The sequence below is a fragment of the Amphiura filiformis genome, chromosome 7, assembly GCF_039555335.1.
Source record: "Amphiura filiformis chromosome 7, Afil_fr2py, whole genome shotgun sequence".
Taxonomy (NCBI): Eukaryota; Metazoa; Echinodermata; class Ophiuroidea; order Amphilepidida; family Amphiuridae; genus Amphiura; species Amphiura filiformis.
The window spans coordinates 31,323,819-31,343,129 of record NC_092634.1 but is presented as its reverse complement, the minus strand read 5'-3'; the positions used below and the strand labels follow the sequence as shown (position 1 = coordinate 31,343,129).

The following is a 19,311-nucleotide window of genomic DNA, read 5'->3' as shown; positions in this document are numbered from 1 at the left end:
TTTTCGTTGATATTAGCACCCTCCTGAACAGCATACCAAAAGACGACAAAAAAGAAAGTAGGGAAAATGCTAATTTGTATAAAACAATTTCAAAATTGGGTCCGGCCTCTAACACCATAATGGTCGATCTTCTTCAGAAGGTGGCGATGTGACACTTTATCAAATGCCTTCTCATAATCGAGCAGTACTAGGTCAATTTGCGCCTTGTTGTCCAGCCCCTTGGCTAAATCCTCTAGAGTGACAATCCGCTAGCTGTGTCTCGCATGATCTTCGCTGACGAAACCCATGTTGAGCATCAGATAAGATGTTGTTGGCAGAAAAGTGGCGGATTATGGCACAGTGAATTACGTGCTCGCATAATTTGCACAGCACAGACGTTAGGGAGATTGGGCGATAGTTAGCAGCCTCTGAACGACTTCCCTTCTTATAGAGGGGGACAATATGCGCCTTCTTCCAACTGGATGGAACACTACCTTGGTTGATCGACGCCTGGAATAGCAAAGTAACTGCTGGTGCGATCTCTTCTTCAGTAGCATGTTTGGAATTCCATCTGGTCCGGATGCAGAGTGAGGCTTCAAATTTCTTAGAAGCTTGATAACTCCGTTGAGACTCACATCGATGTCATCCATAGAGGGATGCTGGCTGTCTCCCAGGTCGGGGATTGGAGCGCCGTTATCTCTGGAGAACACAGATGTGAACTGTCTGTTAAGGATGTTCGCCTTGGTCTTGGGGTCGGAATGCAAGTATCCGCCATCCTTCAAGGGGGCAATGCCAGAGCTGTCGCATCTCTTAGATTTCACTAAGGCTCCCAACTTCTTGTTCCTGTTGCCTGGCTCACTACTGATGATGTCATGGACATATTTGTTGTAGACTCTCCTACAGGTCCTTTGGGTAATGCCTTTAAGGCGTTTGTAACGAGTCCAGTCGCGTTCTTTGTTGGTACGTCTGGCTTTTGTGAAGGCGCGACCTTTGCGTCTCAGAGCTCGCTTGGTTTCAGCATTGAACCACGGCTGATTCACTCTGGTGCTGCTAAGCTTGGATGGTACGCAGTCTACTATGATCTTGTCCAATTCCTCCTGGAGAACACTAGCCAGTTTCTCCACAGGTGTTGAGGTTTTGTATTCAGCCGTGAAGTTATCTGACACTTTGCTTGCTCTCAGACGAATATCCACAAGATCAGCTTTCTTCCACAGGAGAATGTTCCGCTGGACTGGTTTCCTTCTGTTTGCTCTAACATTAGCATCCATATAGACCATGTCATGGTCACTCAGGCCAGGAAGACCCGCACATGTATTGGTGAGCGAGGGCCTGTTAGTCAAGATGATGTCAAGGGTGTTGTCACCTCTGGTAGGAAAATTGACCATCTGTTCAAGGCCAGTGGTGGTCATGAGCTGCAAGAAGGATTCATTCAATGCAAGGCGGTATTGATGTGAGATGATGCTGTTGGTACTCCAATCAATGTCAGGTAGATTGATGTCGCCGGCTATCCAGATAGGGCAACCAGGATTGCTGATGCATAGGTGGCTGATGGCGCTATTCAACTCTTCCATGTACTGGAGGTCGTTGTTGGTTGGGCGATACAGAGATGCAACGACAATGGAGTGATTACCATTAACAATCTTTGCAGCCACAAAGTCCACTTCACTCTCAAGATCAATTTGATGGCTAACGAGCGTAGCATCAATACCAAGAAGAGCGCCCCCATATCCATCCTTCCTATCGCTGCGATAGACACAATAACCATGTGGGAAGATCTCTCCATTTGAGATGCTGGGGTTTAGCCACGTCTCACACCCGTATATGACATCGGGTTTAACTTTTTCAAGAAGATGCCAGAACTCGGAGCGTTTAGAGAAAACACTTTGAAAGTTCACTTCCAAGAGGCGCAGGTTCTGAAAGGAGCGTTGGCGACATGTCTTGCTTGGCGATGATTTGGCAAGAGGAGAACCAGGATGGCTTGAGGAAGTGGAACTAGATGAGAGGTTACGAGAGTTTGATGAATTGCTCTCAGACAAGGACTTATCAAGTAGAGTGGAGTTGAAGATCCCTGATGAAAAGTTGAGCATTCCACACTTGTGACATTCCCATGGCAGATCACTATGACCAAGGATGTCCAAGGCTGATTCAGACAGTCCCACACAATCAGAGTGAAACCATAAGTTGCACGATTCACGCAGGATGCTTGCCTTGGCGCCACGGTAACTAGAGCACGCTTTGGAGCATTCACCGCAAGGGTACTTCGGTGGACGGGGCATAATAGAGGCCAGATAACGTAAATGGATAATGGCTATCACAGTGAGTTATCTTCCATTGGTCATGGTTGGGAAGGACATAGGTGATGAAATTACCTATTGTCACAGGCAATAGATGATCAATTTACCGAGAGCCTAACACAACCATTATAATTTCATAAATATGATATTATGATATTAAAGTTTAAGTTAGCTAGTGTAGCCAGTAGGTAGTTGATGGTAGCAGTCATAACAAACATTTTAAAATGACATGAGTTCATGCAGTAGGGTACATTTGGAGAACACAGAATATACACCATAACTAATTGATGATGAAGATGATTGATGGGCAGTCAGCTAGGGAGGGATTACACAATCACAGACACAGCAGGGTTACATTCAGCGGTAGGTATAGGCAACAAGTTAACACAGCGAGCAGGAATCACAGTTAGTCAGGGTAGCAGGAATCACAGTTAGTCAGGGTAGGGTTGCATGCAGGAGACGTAGAAACAAGGTGGTACATTTCAATAATTCATACATACAGTTCGCCGATTCAAGTCTTGATTTCGTAGGTACACTAAACACTGCACAGCAGACGCAGGTCTTCCGAATTCGGCAGTAAACAAAATCGATATCACACAGTGATCCGGTGGTGGGTAACAAAAATTGCAGTAATTTTTCGTGATCGTGTGAAAAACCAAATAATCACGAGAGCAGTAGGTTAGAAGGACCATAAGGCAGCAGGATGGAAGAAAAACTTGGCGATCAGTGGTCCCAAAGGATGAAATCTAGCACAAAAAGATATTTTTTGCACAAGCAAAACAAAGGTCGTGTTGTCAGACACGACGCATGCGCACAACTCTCAGTACTCAGTGCACATAATCACCAAATTAAAGCATGGAACCTGTACAGTTAGGACGCGGGACTACCAATTCTTAAGAAATGCATAGTCGCGCTAAAAGTCGATCGATACATGTTAAAATCAGCACAATTCAGAGATACACCTTTTTGCTATGAAATTTATTGTCTCGGTCAAATATAAAGCAATATTTTTTTCCAGTAATGTCAGTTAAAGACATAGTGCTTGGATATACATTTTTTTTTAATCCTGGTGTTAAAATTCAAGCATCATATTTTGTGTTTTAGTGTGATATTTTTGATTTTTATAGGCCTTTAGTTCGCCCGTGAGCTTTTTACGGAATTAATTTTTTAGCGTCTCAAACTAATATAGTTTGCTAAAGAAAGATATTTCCCACCTCTGTAAAGCGCATCGTGTGGGTCTATATACTATAGTTTTGTCAGAATTTCCGTTTTTATTTTACCCTTTTTCCCTTCATGCTCCGAAAATGTCAAACTTAGTACTTTATCTCGAGAACAACCAGCAGAAATAATCGATATTTCAATTGTTGTCAACCAGGTTCCTTTTCCATTGAAAACCAGGATTGCCTGACCAGCGATTTGGTAGCCCAAATCCCCAATTCTGGTAAATGAGGTGAATTTTGGAAATTTGCTCCCGTGCTAGCCTGCAATTTCAATTTATAGGGGCTATGGGAAAATCCACTGTCCAAACCTAGAAAAATTCGCGTGTTATTAGAGGGGATTTTAATTTTCTGTCCCTCCTATCTCCAGGTGAATTTTGGACGACCCCCCCATCGCGGGTTGGCATTTTCATTACACCCTTCAGACTTGCGTTCGTGTTTGTGTAGGCCTATTTGTCATAATTTAGCGCTATAGGACCTACTTTCTAAATGTAGGCTATAGCTATAGACGTGCTATATAAATATTATAAGGTACCGGTATGTAATATTATGTAGGCCTATGGGGGTGGGGTGGGTACTCAACACATTTTAACCATGACTTACAATGCAAGGCTCATTGTTGCCATAAATGATTTTTCCTTTAGGTCATTATAATAGGTTGTTATAAACTTCCATGTTTAACTTTGTATTGTTTTGGCTGCTTCATTATGACTTTCGGTGGGTTTAAGCAATTTCAAACAAACACAAACAAAAGGCACTATACCCAGTCACCTTCATGACAATTGAAACACTGGGTATTTTCTTTGCTATATTGAAGTTCTGGCAACACTGTATCCAGGCCGGGCACCCAGAGATATCGATCCGCAATGCTAGTATTAGCCTGAGATTTCACGCATAGATTTGAAATTTTTTTAGCTAGTAGTCAAAAATTATGGAATCAAAACGGAAATTCTGACAAAACTATGATATATCGCTCACGGTGATGTGCGTTAGAAAGTTGGGAAAACTCCTTCTTTAGCGAACTATATTACTTTGAAAAGCTAAAAGATTGATCCAAAAAAAGGCTCGCGTGCAGAGTTGAAGCCTATCAAAATCGAAAATCTTACACTAAATGACTGAATTTCACGACTAAGTTTAACACTAAGATTTGAAAAAAAAATACAGTATCAAGCATTACAGTTTTCCTGACATTTACTGAAAAATGAAAACTATTGCTTTTCATTTGGCCGAGAAAAAAATTTTACACTGAAAAGGTGTAACTCAAAATTTTGTTCATTTGAATACCAAATTCGATCGTTTGTATTGCCTTATTAAATGACTGAGTGAGCCTTGCAGAACAATAACAATCGGTAGTCCCGCGTCCTAACTGTGTAGTTGTAACGCAAAACAATGTTTATTACGTGAACTAGACTGCTTGCCCTCATTCGTCAACTGACTGGGTTGACGATTGAAAAACGTATGTGTTATAAAAGTGGCGGACTTTGCAACAAGATTCTTGCATTGAGACTGTGCAGTTGTGTCCCCTTGTTTGTAATTAGGGGTTCGTTCATAATTATAGTTTCATGATTAAACGGTTGTTTATGCCCAAGAGGCCACTTGCCCGGCTCTCGACCAACCACGGTATACACGCTTTTTCAGAACTTCAGAGCGCGATCTTGTCACAACGGCGCGGCGCTGTACAACATTTATGATGTCTATAGTAAAACTGTAACATTTTAAAACTGATATGATAAATAGACTAGTCAATTATAATAAAATAATTGGAACATGTACGCCTAGACACAATTGGATCACCAATGTTTTCGTTGATATTAGCACCCTCCTGAACAGCATACCAAAAGACGACAAAAAAGAAAGTAGGGAAAATGCTAATTTGTATAAAACAATTTCAAAATTGGGCGTGGATAAAAGCAGTTAGGATTCAAAAAAATATAGTTTGAGTTATAGGCATAAAGGTCAAAAAAATGTCAAATTTTGGTCTCCATTTTAATGCTCTGATTTTGATCAAATTATACAACACCAAATATTTATATCCTTACTACAATTAATGCTTTCTTTACCCTAGTCATATGATACGAAGGGGTGATATAATACACCTCAGCGTTTTTCAACCGACAAAAAGACATGCTCGTGTTTACGCCAAACGACTTAAAGCAATATTATAACATTTTCAAACAAAATAGATTAGCATTTCTTTGCCATAAAATGTTAGCTTTTACTGTCAGATATATCCCCTTTTATTTTTGAGCCGAACAACTACGTCAAAGCAAAGAAAATTGGAATTTACTACCAGCGCACATGTCGCCAATACGTACCACTCCTTCGGTCATGTTGTGGTACGACCCTTTGTTGTGTATATCACCGTCCCGCACGCCGTGACGTACTGTGTGTTATGAACATCGTGTATGCGTTCGACTAATAATTCCATCGTAATAATAAAGCGCTGAATCAGCCTTTAATTCAAAATCACGGATTTTGACAAAACTACAGCACTTAGAGTCTTGATTTTTGCCGGGTATATTGGTTTAATAAAGTACAATTTAATCGTGTAAAAAAAGGAATTTTAAAAATTCAGTGAGGGCGTCTTCCTCAGCAAATGTTATAATATGGCTTTAAAGGAATGTGACCTGATATATTTGGAAAATCTTAAAAACTTATATATAACATAAAATGTCATCCCTTAAGGGATCTAAAATGAGCGTTTATTGCGTTTCGACAGTATTTTTTGTGGTACATGAGAGCACCTCAGACCTATCGAATTGCATTCTGAATACGAAGCATGTCTTTCTGATATCAAATAATTTTCATTTTTTGAAAATCACAATATAATACAAATTTTATGACAAATTATAAAAATGTGATATTTTTCAAATTTTTGATATATAACAGTCCTCGAAGTAAATTATATAAATCTAATGATATATTCTTAAAGTGTATGTAGCAGGGAGGAAAAGCCGACGGTCAATTGAAAATTTTGACCTTTCATATTGAAGATATAGATTTTTTCCCAAAAAGACCTAATTTTTTTTGGTGTTTTGGGGAAAAAAATCCATATCTTCAATACAAAAGGTCAAAATTTTCAATTGATCGTCGGCATTTCATCCCACCTACATACACGTTAAGTATAAATCATCAGATTTATAAAGTTTACTTCGAGTACTGTTAAATATAAAAATATCAATTTTTAATGATTTGCCATAAAATGTGTATTAAATTGCAATTTCAAAAACCAAAATTATTTGATATCAAATGACATTCTTCGTATTCAGAATGCAATTCGATATGTCTGATGTGCTCTAATGTCCCAAAATAAATACTGTCCAAACGTTCGTACCCCAGCCCTTAAGTTAATAAAAATTCCTTTAAAAAGGAATAGGGCGAGCCACTGAGGAAGTGCCAAGATAAAGGTGTAGTTATTTTATTCGAACTGTTTTTATAAATGGGATTGTTCATAATAAGCACGTTTGTACGTTTGTCAAATGACAAGTAGGGCATGTAGTAAAAACACACTGCATAATTCTTGATAGGCAATTGTTGTCAAAAGGGTGGTTCAAAAGAAACACAAATAATTACTACAGACACATGCAATGTAGTTTTGTAATTTTAATAATACTGGAAAAAGAATCTTATAAAGATCGAGATAACATAAAAGCACCATCACAACACAGTAGTTATTACGTTGACATTATTATGTAAATAAGTATATGTGCATCAGTCATATCCATAACAAAATAATGAATGTCATTAGATTATTGACCAATGAAAACACAGGTAAATGAAAGTCAAGTGTTACGAAAACTAGGCGGACATCTTCCACTAATTGCCTCACCCCTGTTTGGCCCACTCACACAGCAACACACAGAGCACGTATAGGGACCCAAAAAACTTCACCCGATTTAACACACTTAGCTCTATCGTATATCTTCAGCACCACATTAAGATTTTACCTCTACCCTTCAGCTTCTCAAAACTAGGTGTATTTTAAAATTTTATAAGAAATTACTGTGCAATATTACTATTTTACTAACTCATCTTCCAACTGATATTAAGCCCGAGCAACTGGTAATTACATAGCCATAACACGGTCACCTAGCCACTGTGCAACACTGGGAACCAATATTTTTAATGAACCCGCTATATTCCTTTCCCGTGCTCAAATATTTTGTGAACCGGTCTCATTTTAAAGGCCATGTAAACAAAACAACACGTGTGCAATTTCAACCAATAAAAATCAATAGATGTTTGCAAAATTACCATATTTAGGTGTCTATCATTTACCGGAAACCACCGTGCTCTATCACTGAAAATCACGCATGACGTAACCAGTAGTGCATTATCAGTGGTACTTGCTGCGTGATCAATTTCTGGCATTGTGCGCTGATTGGGTAATCTCGGTACCTACTAAATATTCATATCGATCCATCTATGAGTCATGCATGGTTGTAAATGTCCTCTCCACAGTGTGAAGTGTTTAGTGCGTGATCAAATCGTGTAATTTACCAGGCGGCATAGGACACGCAACACGGACGTACGAGGCTGGCGAAGATACAGGGCTGACAGCCCCATTCACAATACACGGTTAGCGATTATAAATGGACAATTAACATACTTGCAGTGGGGTACTTTGCAGAACCCCAACGGTTTTAGAGTAAGATAATTTTGCTTTGACACCACATAACAAATATAGAATTGTTTGTGAAGATTTCATGATTATGTGTTAATCCAATGGCGACGTCAAAAATAGCGATATCGCATCCACCATCATCTGTAATTTACCTGATATCATGATGACCATGATAATGACTTGCGTGTGTTGTGAGAAGTGCATACATCTTCTAACAATTCAATACTATTTTATCTCCGTGTTCTAACAATAAATTTCATCAGAATAACATTTTCACATGTCATTTTTGTCTTTAGCTTTAAATGTGTCATAATATAAATGACGTTCTTAAGTTTACTTCCACGTTTACCCAGATATTAGGCCTATTAGCAGTATCAGGTCTCTCAATCTAGTATATACACAGATTTACAGCTCATCTTACCCCCCCCCCCCTTCAGAAAGTCCAATTAGCACGGTACATGTATAATAATTTACTTCCGAATGGTAACTTGCGCCTTTTAGCTCCACTTATTCATTTATACCGATTAAAGGATTCTCGTTAAACCAGCAAGCCTGAGTGAGGGCGTTACTGATGTTACATCAGCAGAGCCAAGTGAAGGCCAAGTATCATTAACATATTCTATACGCTATAGTAAAACAACAAGCACATGCAAGCAAGTATTTTGCCAGTATCAATAAAACTATAATGAGGCTATTAATGTAGCCCAACTGTACGTACAATCTGGCAATACCGCTCAGTCTGAGAGAAATGAAAAATATCTGTTGCAATTTTCTGATTTGCATAAAAGTAATGCTAGTTCATGGAAGTTGTAAAACAATTATTTCTTTTAATACAAACATATTCCTTGGTAAGACAACTTTATAGCACTGTTTGATTAGAGGTCATATAATGACCTTCCATCGATTCTAGTACATGGGATTAAGGACATGTCGAATGCAAATATTTCGATGGTCTATATTTTTTCACAGGTGAATTAGCCTAGGCTTATTCGGTTTTGTAAACCACGTCTTTCAATGTAGATTACCATGCTCGATTTCTCTCCTCGTGAATATTGCACTGCGAAATTTAAACATTTCTTTTGTATACTTAGAGTAGGTAACTTCAAATCAAATAATTTTACGATTCACACCACTGAAACCAAAACCGAAACTGACTGACACAAATGTTCGGTTTTAAACAAAAGGTAGAAACAATGAGTTCGATATCTTATGATTCAAGTGGTTAGGCAGGACAATAGGAAACCACGTGACCAAAACCAAAACCAAAACTAAAACTAAACATTTGAAATGAGGCAGTGTTTAAAACTACCTATCATAAGCATGATAAGAGCACCGTCCAACTGGTCCATGGTCCAACTCTATTCAGTCACTTTTGTAACACTTGGACAAAAGTGGCCCAAGCGGTTTTAAGACTAGGTTACATAATTGGCCATATCTTCACTGTATACCATCGATTTTATTAGAACAAAACTTATCTGGTGGCTACAGAAATTATCTTGATAGACATATAAATATCAAACCAAAAAATAATCGGGATACTTGTGTCATTCTATTTTCAGAATTGTACAAATTTTATTGTTATTGGTTTTCATTATCGGAGAACGGATATAGATTTCAGCAGTATCTTTCTGTCTGCTCCCGGCGGGCCCCTCCGGTAGAAATAATGAATAAAATATAATCATTCATTGGTCGAGACAGTCGTGGCGACTTAGAAGTTACAACTATTATAATCCCGGATTATAATATAGACTAGACAAATATACAATCCTTTGCTGTGATACTAGCAACTTGTTGACTGCGAATCTCAACTCTCTTCTTTATTAAGGTTATTAATTATTTTAAACTGTTGTGATTTGGTAGTTCACAGCATCTTGCGAATGGTAGTGAGCTTTAGCAAAAACTGCATTGCTCAATTCATAGCGAGCGTGTAGAAGAATTAAAATATCACATATATACTTTTATAGGTGCTGCGGTTCTTGAGTTACGTTGTAAAGAGGGCTGAAACAACAACACTTTTGTAAAACGTACATAACTCATTAACAACAATAAATTAAGCAAGTTTGCAAAGTATACGATTTGTAGAATGTACTTTTGCAAAACATCAAGGTGTTAATTTTCAATAATATATTGATCTAGATTAAATGAAAATCGATTTTTAGGTTGATTCGACCAACAATACCTCGTCTACCCTTAAGATGGAGACTTCAACTTGCCTTTCTACAACGACATTCACTGAAGACAATACCACATCTCCGTTACACGAACCTTCAATGGCTGATGGGAATCGATACATTCTGTTTTTATTAATCCTCGTTATACTATTCGGAACAGTGGGTAACTCGCTCGTAATAGTGGCTGTTTTATACATACGACATTTACGTACACCAATTAACTACCTGTTCGCCTCTCTTGCAATAGCAAATTTACTAATATGCCTGATAGTTATGTCAATAAGCCTTGCTGACAACTTACAAGACGAACATGTTGGAAGATGGCATTTTGGTCTTACTTTTTGTAAAGTATTCTTTTGTATTGAAACTTTTCTTTTTACATCGACAATGTGGCATCTTGCTTTGATCGCATTAGATCGCTTCTTCGCTAACACCAAGCCTTTATGGTATGTTCATTATCGTAACACCAAGACATCCATCAAAGCCATTGTTTTTGCTTGGTGTGTGTCCGTCTTGCCAGTGTGTCTTGTTGTCTTTTTCCCACTGGGATACCATCTCGGGCAAAATGAAAGTGACGGCTTCCTATGCATTATTGGTAATATTCGGGAACAAACGGCGACGCTCTTCCTTGGTGGATGTGTGTTGGCATTTTACATCCCTCTTGGAATCCTCCTGTTTATGTACTGTGCTCTCATTTTTAGCGCAAATCACACCTCTGAAGATCGCCACCTTCAGTTCGAAATGAGGAATCCAGTTTCAAATGAATCTTCGTTAATGGTGCAATCTGTCAATCCTCCACTAAGAACGACGTCTTTTTCAAGGCAGCGAATTCGGCGGGCTCTGCAAGCTAACGACCAAATCATTGCCGTCATTATTACAGCATTTATTGCTTGTTGGTTTCCTTCCATATTGGCTCTTTGCGCCATTCACGTCATCGGCCTCCAGTACTCCGACTATTATGTCGACCTCGTAAGATCTGCAGTGACGGGGCCTCTCTGATGGAAGTGCGCAGTGAATTCCAGTGGCGTGGACCGTACACTGAGAACCCTGCACGGTCTAGTAACGTCCTTGGAGGAGCGAAGATTACGTTTGCTGGAATGGGTGTTATACAGGGTGAGTCAAAAAAAGTGCAATAGAGAAATGAATCCATTATTATTTAAGAACCGATTTGAACCTTTTAGGTTTTAAAACATTTTATAAATGATATATCCAATAGTGACCTTGTGTGAAAAAACCAAGGAATTAGCATTTACCGTTTTGTTTTTATGACACATTTTATAGCTATACCCAATTTTAATGTTTGTCCAAGAAGCATCTAAAATTTAAATGTCAGCCCACTCTGTGTATGGTAGATTTGGAACAACTGATATTTTCTTAACCTCATTGGCATTGAAATAAAATGGAGCACCCAAATTGTTATTGTCCTTGGTCTTGTTTAAGGAAAAGAAACATTATTTGTTGTTATTTTCATTTTACCTTTACTTTATAGATGTTTATTCTCTATCAATAACATAAACATTTGTACGCGGATTTATTCAAATGTCGAGATGAAATGCGCGCAAATTGAAGTGGAGTGAATTATAAATATCCAGTAAGTTGGACATATTGGGATTAAAAAAAACTGGAATTGGAGTCGAGTGAGGTATGAAGGACTTAAAATAATGTTAGAAAGTTTGTTTGAGCAGAAAGAAAAAAAAACTAACGCAAAAATCAACCTTATTTAAGTTAAAGCCAGTTACAGAGCTGGTGATTTTTATCGTGCATTGTGTGCTCTCATTCAAAATACATGGTACCTCGTGGACAAATACGGAAATTGGGTATCGTAGCGAAAGGACTCATACAAATTAAACGGTAGATGTGATTGACTTTATTTTTTCACAACAGGTGACTATTGAGTGTGGCATTTATAGAAACTTTCAATAATTGGAAAGTTCAACGTGGTTCTTACATAGATATCGATTTTTTGCTCTATTGCACTTTTTTTGACTCACCCTGTACATAGAAATTAGCTCAGACAAGTAGTAGGGGCATTGTTATATACAGATATATGAGAACAAGGATTTTGAAGTTAACTCGCTGCTTGACTGGGAGCCAGTGAAGACGGGTGAGATAAGGTGATATATGATCGCTCCTGCGAATACCGAAAATCAAGAGAGCAGCTTTGTTTTGAATGCGTTGAATTATCGTAAGTTGGGCTTCAGTGATACCAGCAAGCAGCGAGTTACCATAATCGAGGCGGGAGCTCACAAGGGCTCGAACAACATGATGACAGTTTTCTTCATTGAGGTACCGCCTTGTACGAGTTGATAATTAAGAGTACGGCATAACCCATTTACATGGTCTGACATAGACTACCCCGTAGTCCACTTGCCCATTCTGCATATACTCTGGATCCGGGCTCTGGATACTGTATATTTAAGCTTAAAACTCTGATTTAATTAATGTGTGCACAATTGATAGATTTTCACATCTGATCTTTTCAGTCACCCTACACCCTCTGTTTGTGAGCTCCCCAAGTGGACTACTGACATTGGATTGCGGTTTTCACGCTTAACACGGCTGTCTATGAGCTTCTATGGATGAGATTGTCGGAAATCTGGCCTACTAAAATTGGCCATGATGTAATGCATCTTTAAAGGGATCTGGCTTGTGATTGGTCGCCCAGATCTCGTTATGGTTTAAATCCTCCGGGTACCTATCATTACCATTAATAACTACACAAAAGTATGCAGCCATTGTGTTGTGTAATTGCATGAACGCGTCTATGGCAAGCCAAGGGGGCCAAAAGCGTGGAACAGCTACGCGTAGCTTCTTTCTCGTTACGAGCAGCTGTTTGACCAATCAAAATAGTCAAATTTAATCACGTGGTTGGGTCGTTAGCTACGCGTAGTATAGTTATAGGTATCCTCTTTCACAATTATTATCTTGTAATTAATTTACGGAATTAGCATAGATAACGAACGGGTAAAGGAGGCCAAATCACAGCACGTGTCAAGAGAACATGTTGCTAATGCCTGGCTAAAATGACACAAAGCATATTTATTTAGTGTTTCCAAGTTTACACCGTGTTTAATAGCAAGTAACTTTATACTCGGGCTGTATTAGCGGTGCAGGGGATATGAAGGTCAAACAACAACTACTACTGATGTAAAGCGCTGTGTAAAGATATTGCAGGAAAGCGATATCACATGCCACTGTGTAAATATGGAGAGAGTAAAATGGGTCATCATTTTTTTCGGAACGGGGGGGTTCCTAAATTTACAAAAAGTCGGCGGCAATAAATTGCGGCCCTCACTATTTCGGCATCAAAATGTTATGACCCCCGACTCCCACCACCGATACACCTTACCCCCTAGACAAGCTAAAAATTTTTTGAGTTCAGTCTTTTTGAATACAATAAACACACTATCTGTAGTCATCTTGTGACTCCCTACATTTTGTCATTATCAATTTATGACCCCCTCCCCCTTATTTTTCTTTCCAAAAAAGTATGACCCCCTATATTTGGGATCCCCTTCCGAAGAAAATGATAGCCCCCTAAATATAGAACAATCATCATTCTGTTCAGATATTACTTTAATAGCACCTATACCATTTTTTACAGATATTTTCATTTACAAAAATTAACAACGTAATATTTGTGAGAGAGGATGTTTACATCAGCTCCACGTGTTTAAAACCGCGAATCTGATTGGTTAATAAGCTGCACGTAACGAGAAAGAAGCTGCGCGTAGCTAGTCCCACGTTCTGAGCCGCTTAGCTTGCCATACGCGTCAGTATTGTGCATGAGCGCATATTGTATTTGCTTGCGGTTAAATTTGATTGATAAACAAGTATGATTGACAGTGTGAGTGTTAAGGACTTTGCCCGCTGAAAATCCCGTGTAAAATCTTAAGTCCATAGTCTATTTTTAACCTGGAATTTCGCGATTAATAAACTGGCAGATTGTAAAATCAGAATTGTTCAGTGAAGTGCCATTACAATTACGATATTATGATATGTTGCATTCAATAATATAAGCCTACGTACACTTTACTTTCACTGTCACTAATATAATTATATAAACTTTTTCATAACAATTTTATACTAGTATATATTTTAATGTAATAAATATCAGTATAATTTCGAGTTCAACTGAATGCTTTCATCATGATTAACATTAATAACATGCTTTTATTTATCAAAAATAGACTATGGCATAGTCTAGGTCTGACATAGACATGGCACTGTCAAAAATAATATTAAGATTACGGACCTTATTAATAAATTTAACGGTAGTTGTACTTACTTTAAGACTAAGAGCATTTATAGATTTAAGGTTATGAGGTAAGCCTACAACAAAGAGCTCTGTTTTCTCCATGTTTAACTTCAACTTCGCATGAGTCATCCAGCATTGAATATCAAGTAAATATCGTAAATATGGTAAGAAAGTTTGTGCTTACGAATGATCATGCCAAGAGGTAAAGTATAAATTGTAAAAGACAATGGTCCCATGACAGATCCTTGAGCCAGCCCACAGTCAAGGGAGACAGCAGCAGAAAAAGTGCCATCGATGTTAACACGACTGTGTCTGTTAGATTTATGATTGAAACCAATCTAGGGGTGGCATAGAAACACCTATAGTACGAAGTCTGTGAATGAGGGTGGCATGATCGATGGTGTCAAAAGCTGCGGTGAGGTCTAACATGGCCAGCAGCACAACCTTACCCTCATCCAGCTCATGCATAAAATCATTTTTAACTTTTAGCAAAGCCGTTTCTGTGCTATGCCCTTGCCTGTAGGCTGACTGAAAGGGCTCACTGAGGTTGTTTGATGACAAATAATCTTTATATCTAGCAGCAACAATGTGCTCAATTACTTTGGATATGAATTGGATGTTAGTAATAGGCCTATAATTTTTCAACACATTAGGATCAAGAGACGGTTTTCTTTTAAGAATGGGGGTGACACATAGAGACCGGTGCACATAGAGACATTTACAATTTTGGTGATAATGGGCACAACAAGAGACAGGTTTTGTTTCAAGAGCCATGTGGAAAGCGGGTCAATAGAACAGGTCTTGTTAGGAAGTTTGACCAAGACCTTTTCAACTTCCTCCAGAGACATAGGTTCGAAAACATTCAACCTGTGCCCTGCTTGCTCATCATCACTTTCAATCTTGTAATCAATGTCATAATTTGGCATAACAATAGCATCTAAGTCTCTACGGATCTTGTCCGTTTTATTCTTGAAAAAGTTGGAAAAGTCAGGTATCTACCCGAGCAATTTGAGACCATTTGCGTTGAAATCGAAGCATTTTTAATTTTTGGCCCCTGTGTGGCCAAAAAAAAACTGACCACCACCCAAAATTTGACCTTTTGCTTATAACTCAAGAACGGTATGTCGCAGGTAGGTACAAGTATACTTTTTCTGAATCCTTGCAATGAGAGAAATAATTTGGTATGCTTGTTAACCAGATTTGAGCAAATTTGAAATTTGACCACTGTGTTGACCTTTAACCTTGAATATGGCCGGAGTGCCGGGAAATATTTTTTGTTAACATCTTGAATGTGTTATAGGACCATAAAAGGAAGCTAAAAAGGTTGGTTTGGTAGAGTCCTGGGGGGATGCACATTAGATACCCAACTACTTCGCTCATAGTATCTGAAGAGCTATAGACAGGCAATTGTTTGTTAGAATTGTTGAGTAAAGTATTTATTGTACGAAACAGATCTTTGTCATCCCCATTGGCTATTTTGGTTTAAAAAAGCTCAGTTTTAGCACTTGTGATCATGTCGTTCACCAAGTGCAATTGATCAAGGTAACATCTGCGATCGTGATCTGACTGAGACTTTCTCCATTTTCTTTCAAGTCTTCTATGAAAAGTCAAAATTTTTCAATTGATCGCCCAAATTGATGCCCAAATTCTGTATAGACCAAAGTGTTTCTTCTATCATCTGAAAGGGCATACTGTCATTGTTATATATATTTACCAAGAATGAAGAAAAATAATTCACCTCGAGGGCGGGTGTAAGAACTTTAAGTTGACCATGAAATTTCTTGTTTTTTCCAACTTCTGAAAATGTGAAATTTCAATGTGGCAACAGGGTATCAATCTGGCAACACAGACTTATTAAAGTTGGGTAATTGTAAGACAATAGCTAGGGTTACTCAACTGTGAAGTCCGTTTGGGCAAAAAATCTACCACCTTTGTGTGGTTTTTCCAAAGTTCGTACTTTTTCACGAGTGAAATCAGAGATATTATGGTGTTTTTAACTTAAAATCAACCAAAACAAGGTAGGCCTGTTACCATGGCAACAAAGGGATGCTGATTTCTTTAAATATCTATTTTTGCATTGGGGTCCAATAGCTTCTATCTCCCAGACTTGGAGCAAATCCAAGAGATGACGTGTCCAAGAGTTGATCAACGTACAAAAAGTTTGCTCTTAAATATTGAATAAAAACGCCATGTCTAAGCAAAGTTATATTCTAGAATACTTTGCCAGACAATATTGAAACATAAAAGAAACCTAGAAAACACAAATCCAGCTTGCAGAAAGTAAAGTGCTTCTCTACGGAAGCTGGCTGACAAATGTAAACATTTTAAAAACACATTTGTTCACAATTTCATTATGTCGTCTGCGCCTTCCACTTAACGTAGTATATTTTTAAAAATCTATTGTTATTCTTGGTCCTTTGTGGCTTGCGGCTAGACAATAGTTATAGACAGTAAAATTGTAAAACAAGTTTTTTCAATTTCAGCTATGAGTTAAACATTGACAGAAACTTCAACTACATTGTATAATGGGCGTACATCATTAAATAAACCTCCCATTGAAATTACGCAATAAGAAAGAAAGGTAAATTTATTTTTCTACCCCATGTGGAATATTTGAAGTTATTTACGTAAACTGTAATGTTAAGGTATCACTATCGGATATAGATTTTTTTCTAATTAAAATATGTGAAAGTCTGTGTTCTCTTGATTACAAAACTGAAAATTTTATTTTAATCGGACATTCGGTTTTCGAGATTTGGCCTGTCAAAATGACGCGAAACCAACAAATTGGCAACAACTTTCTTTTTCTTTTCTTTCTTTTCGGCATGCAGTGTTGGCAGGTAATTTTCTAATTATATATGCATGAATTATGCAAAGTAAAGTTTTCAGATACAATTAGAAGAGGTATGGCACTGAAACTTGGTATATGGGTAGTACACATGAAATGCAACAAACCTACGGTCGCGTTTGGCAAATTTCCATTTGTATAATTAATTAGGGCCCTAATCAACTTTTCTAATTAGTGGCCCTAATTAATTATGCAAATTGAAATTTGCCAAACGCAACCGTAATTTTGTAGCACCTTGTGTGTACTACCCATGTACCAAGCCTCAGTACCATAGCTCTTTTAATTGTATCTGAAATCTTTACTTTGCATAATTCATGCATATATAATTAGAAAATTACCTGGCAACTGGACTTGTCAAAAATATAGAAAATAAAAAGAAAGTTGTTGCCAATTTGTTGATTTCGCGCCATTTTGACAGGCCATATCTCGAGAACGGAATGTCCGATTGAAATAAAAATTTTAGTTTTGTAAGCTACAAGGTAAGAGCTTTAACATATTTAAATTGAAAGAGAATCTAATTTTTTGCATTAGCCGACAGTAGATAGTGGTCATTCCGTATCAAATTACCCAACTAAACCTGACTCCTTCAAATGTTTTAGCGCTACGTCCCGCCAGTGTTACAAAATGGCCGCCAATTTTCAACTGACAAAATCTCTGTAACCAGTGGGGCGTAAATGTGTTGATATTGGTGTTTTGGAAGGTAATTTCATGGGTAATCCCAGTTATCCATTTTTGTTTTTTTGGGCGAGAAACGCGAAGCGTTTCTCGACCTTATTGTGATAGGTTTTGGCCTACTTATTTCCTCACAGCGTTAGTGTACATTTAAATTTGTCATTACTACTTCAGCTTGATATTCAAACCGTGCTATAAAGTTGTCTTACCAAGGAATGTGTTTGAATTAAATGAAATAATTGTTTTACAACTTGGATGAACTAGAATTACTTTTATGCAAATCCGAAAATTGCAACAGATATTTTTCATTTCTTTAAGATTTAGCGGTATTGCTAGATTGTACGTACAGTTGGGCTACATTAATAGCCTCATTATAGTTTTATTGATACTGGCAAAATACTTGCCTGTATGTGCTTGTTGTTCTACTATAGCGTATAGAATATGTTAATGATACTATAACCACACAGTCAATTAATTTATGTCAACATGTCCTTTTCTCGAGGCTGTGTTTATATAAGTGAATTCATTTATACAAACACAACCTTGATTTAGTCAATTAAAGAGAGTACTTAAGGGATCTGGAATTAGCGTTTCGATAGTATTTTTTTCATGTTTTGAAAATCACGATGTAATACAAATTTTATGACAAATTATTAGAATTTGATATTTTTCATATTTTTGATGTATAATCTCCTCGAAGTAAATTTTATAATTCTAATGGCATATTCTTAAAGTGTATGTAGCTGGGAGGAAAAGCCGATCAATTGAAAAATTTTGACTTTTCATATTGAAGATATGGATTTTTTTCCCAAAATGACCTAATTTTTTTGGTGTTTTAGGAAAAAGATCCATATCTTCAATACGAAAGGTCAAAATTTTCAATTGATCGTCGGCTTTTCATCCCGCCTACATACACTTTAAGTAAAAAATCATCAGATTTATAAAGTTTACTTCAAGTACTGTTAAATATCAAAAATATCAATTCTTAATGATTTGCCATAAAATGTGTATTACATTGCGAATTTCAAAATTCAAACTTATTTGATATCAGAAGGACATTCTTCGTATTTAGAATTATAAGAGTGGATCTTACTGGATCAGGGAACTATCGAGGGATAAGCTTAAGCTCAGTTGTAGCTAAATTTTTAACAAAATGAATCCTTAATAGGATCAGGCCTAGACAAATTTCTTGGGATCAACCAGAATATGGCCCTATGTATACTGGCAGAGGAAATCCAGCAAGTACAA

General features: G+C 37.6%; 1 protein-coding gene across 1 annotated transcript; it reads right to left on the bottom strand.

Annotated features, from left to right (window-relative positions):
- Positions 1-377: 377 nt before the first annotated feature.
- On the bottom strand, positions 378-2,255 carry LOC140157790 (uncharacterized). Its single transcript, XM_072181037.1, has one exon. It carries the CDS (start codon positions 2,253-2,255, stop codon positions 378-380), a length of 1,878 nt encoding a protein of 625 aa, XP_072037138.1.
- Positions 2,256-19,311: the final 17,056 nt, after the last annotated feature.

Coding starts and splice junctions, on each gene's coding strand:
- LOC140157790 (XM_072181037.1), bottom strand. CDS start 2,255: ATGCCCCGTCCACCGAAGTACCCTTGCGGTGAATGCTCCAAAGCGTGC.